This window comes from Lolium perenne, chromosome 3, assembly GCF_019359855.2.
Source record: "Lolium perenne isolate Kyuss_39 chromosome 3, Kyuss_2.0, whole genome shotgun sequence".
Lineage (NCBI taxonomy): Eukaryota > Viridiplantae > Streptophyta > Magnoliopsida > Poales > Poaceae > Lolium > Lolium perenne.
Window position 1 is genome coordinate 20,827,320 of NC_067246.2, and position 3,070 is coordinate 20,830,389.

Below are 3,070 nucleotides of genomic sequence, written 5' to 3' on the forward strand. Positions count from 1 at the left end.
GATTTGAACCGTTGGATGGAGAATGTGGGGTGGATGAGAGGTCCGGTCACAACGTGACTTGCTGTAGTCCGGTCACTGAATCTTCGTCCGCAGCACGCAACCTCCCTCCCTCCGGCTAGCGTCAACAAGCGTGCATGCACACAGCCCATAGACCGGCGTCACACCTCACTCCTCAGCGGAGTTAAAAGCGTACGTACACGCGCGGCGTCACCAAAGTTGGACGGTCCACGACAGCGGGGACCACCCCGGTGATCAGATACGTGCCTGTCAACCAACTCACAAGGCCAGACCCTGACACTCCGGGCCCACCGGCAACCGAAAAACAGGCGACGAAAAGACTCTGCCTGCCCTGCCCACCGTGCCGCCAAGCGGTGCCAGCAGGGTTTTCGTAACTGTTCGGTCCCCGGGCCCACCTGTCGGGCAACCTGGACGTAATGCTCGGACCCACCAGTCAGCCAGCCAGAACGAAATGCGCTAACAGCAGTTGCACACCGCCAGAAAATATATAATCACAATTCGCAGCTAACATAAACTCACACAGGAAAATAGATTCATGGAGACTGAAGAGAACTCTGCCCAACTGTCAGAGTCCGCAGGTTTTGAACATGAAGCTGGTGCAAGTGCAGGTGCATATGGAAGCGGGCAGCATTGAAATTTACAGCAAGGAGATCGACCTTAACCAATGTACAACTAACTGGACCATCATCAAAGGACAATGCACTTACGGGTACCAACATTGCTGGTCATACTGAACAAGAACCACAACAGAGTACTCCTCACTGATACGCTAACTAGTTAAAGATCACTTGCTGCTTACTACTACTGGTTTACTAGTACTAATGATAATACCAACTATGTTTGATCAATGGATCAATTAATCGATGGAATATGAGCTCACGGTGGCAGCGACGGAGGATTGTGAATTGCGATGGGCGAATTTGCATTGCTGGTCGGCGGCTGGACGCTGGTTGAAGGTCAGCGATCGTCCGGCACCCGGTAGGACTCCGCGGTGATCTCCGAGAGCCACGCGCCGGGGAGTAGCATCTGCGCACGAGAGATTTCACGGAATTACACACGGGTCCCTGGGGCAGGGGCGGCAGGGGCTGCAATGTAAACAGGGAATGGAGGAGCAGGGCAGGGCAGGAAGGGCACGGGCGGACGGACTCACATCGAGCTGCCTCTGCACGGCGTGGGGCCGGCGGCGGGGGCGGCGGCGCGGGCGGGCGCCGGTGAGCGCGTACACGTCCTCCTCGATCTCGTCGGCGGAGAGCGTGGCCGAGAACCGCGGCCTGTCGAGCGCGTCGGCGCGGACCAATCTCCGCTGGGACGGCGACGGCGACACGGTCGCAGCGGCCGCCGTGGAGGGGGACGTGGCGGGGCGGCGTCTTCCTCGGGCGCGCCGCGGCCGAGGGCGCGGGGTAGCCTCCTCCGGGGACTGCTCCTTCTCCTCCTCCGCCGCCGCGCCAGTGCCACCGGTGGGCGGGGGCGCCCCCGCCGCCGCCACCTCGCGGAGGCCGAGCAGGAGGTCCTCCCTGACCTCGTCCAGCTGCTGCGAGGACGAGCGCCTGCTGGCGGCCGGGGCGATGGCGTCGCCCGCGCGGTTGACGGCCGCGCACCGCAGCACGCGGTGGCTGCCCCACGTCTTGAGCGTCGACGACGGGAACGACGACAGCGCCCCGCGCCGCGCGCTCGAGGTCGTCGTGTCCGACGCCGCCTCCGCGGCTCCCTCTGCCGCGTCGGCGCCGCCCTCTGCCGCGGCGGCGGGATCCGAGGCGGGCAGCGGCGGGGCCGGCGGCTCCGCCGAGATCACCATGGCCGGGGGCGACGTCGCGCCGGCTCCGGGGCCGGCAGTGGCGGCGGCGGCGAGAGGAGGAGGTAGGGCCTGCGTGGACGTGGTGAGGAGGAGGATGGACGAGAGAGGAGTTTTGGTTCGGCGACGGAAGCGTGGGGCGGAAATGAGAAATATTGAGGAATAGTAGGCGTCGTCCCACCAATAAATAATGGGGCCGTGTGCGGGGGGCATTTTCGGGCTTTTAATCATTTTCTGCGCTCTTTTTTCCTCTTTTGGGATTTTTTTGCGGGATGGAAAGGCGCGTGTGCTTTGTTTTCCGTTGATGTGGACTCTCACAAGTGCTAATAACATTTCGGCAACTAAATTTTTTTTTTCTAGGGACATGAGCATTGTGAGCCAACGATTGATTTTTTCAACATAATCCAACGGTTGATTAAAGGGTACTCGAGAAATGAGCTTTATTATGCTGGTTTTGTGTTGTTATCCTTTTTTTTTCTAAATAGTCCCTCCTTCTTAAATTAGGATGCCTACGGTATATGATCAAAGTTGGGAAAAAATAAAAGTTGAGCAACTATTTACAAAAAAGACAACAATACCTAAAATTTCAAATACACATAATATGAAAATATGTCTCACGGCGATTCTAACACTATTGATTTGCAATTAAAAATGTTGACATTTTTTTCTATATAGATGATCAAATTTTTAGAAGTTCGACTTTACAAAAAAAAATTATGTATCCTATTTCAGGAAGGAGGGGGTAGTAGTGTAGGCTAGATGCTAGAGAAAAGAAAATCCTCCTCTATCTGTATTTACTTCAATGCTTTCAATCGGGTTTAATAGTTATACTACTTCATTCAATAAAGATGTGTGTATCTCCTTTTTCATTGATTCAAAGATTTAGAAAATATCTTTTCATTAATTGAGAGATTTTTACGCGGTGGTATTACGACCAGAAACGGAGAACCGTATATTCAAACCGCCTTGCACTTGCCACATTTGCCCTTCTTCTCAACCGCCGAAAGTTTCCATTTATGAGTGAACTTTTATGGTGTTTAAAGCTTACTTTATAAATATAAAATTTCTCGTCAAATGCCCCATCTACTAATATTTGTGTCATTATGCATGATTAATTGTTTCCGCTCATTTCCATGCGAGCATTTCTCAACCATTAGTTTTTGTTATGATTTTTTTTCCTTAGCTTTGGTGTGTGTTTAGGTGTACTGGAATTTGTATGAATAAAGCACGCCGAAAATTTGATATATGTATATGCAATAT

General features: G+C 53.2%; 1 protein-coding gene across 1 annotated transcript; it reads right to left on the bottom strand.

Annotated features, from left to right (window-relative positions):
* Positions 1–554: 554 nt before the first annotated feature.
* LOC127341047 (uncharacterized) lies at positions 555–1,951 on the bottom strand. Its single transcript, XM_051366813.2, has 2 exons — positions 1,169–1,951; positions 555–1,044 (listed from the first exon to the last, which is right to left on the bottom strand). The coding sequence occupies exons 1-2, from the start codon at positions 1,811–1,813 to the stop codon at positions 976–978; spliced, it is 714 nt and encodes a 237-aa protein (XP_051222773.1). The 5' UTR covers positions 1,814–1,951; the 3' UTR covers positions 555–975.
* Between the last annotated feature and the right edge of the window lie 1,119 nt (positions 1,952–3,070).

Bases quoted from the DNA above. Each gene is read 5' to 3' on its own strand.
- LOC127341047 (XM_051366813.2), bottom strand. From the start codon at position 1,813: ATGGTGATCTCGGCGGAGCCGCCGGCCCCGCCGCTGCCCGCCTCGGAT. The intron at 1,045-1,168 runs GTGAGTCCGTCC...TCTCGTGCGCAG, and splicing joins CCGTGCAGAGGCAGCTCGAT to ATGCTACTCCCCGGCGCGTG.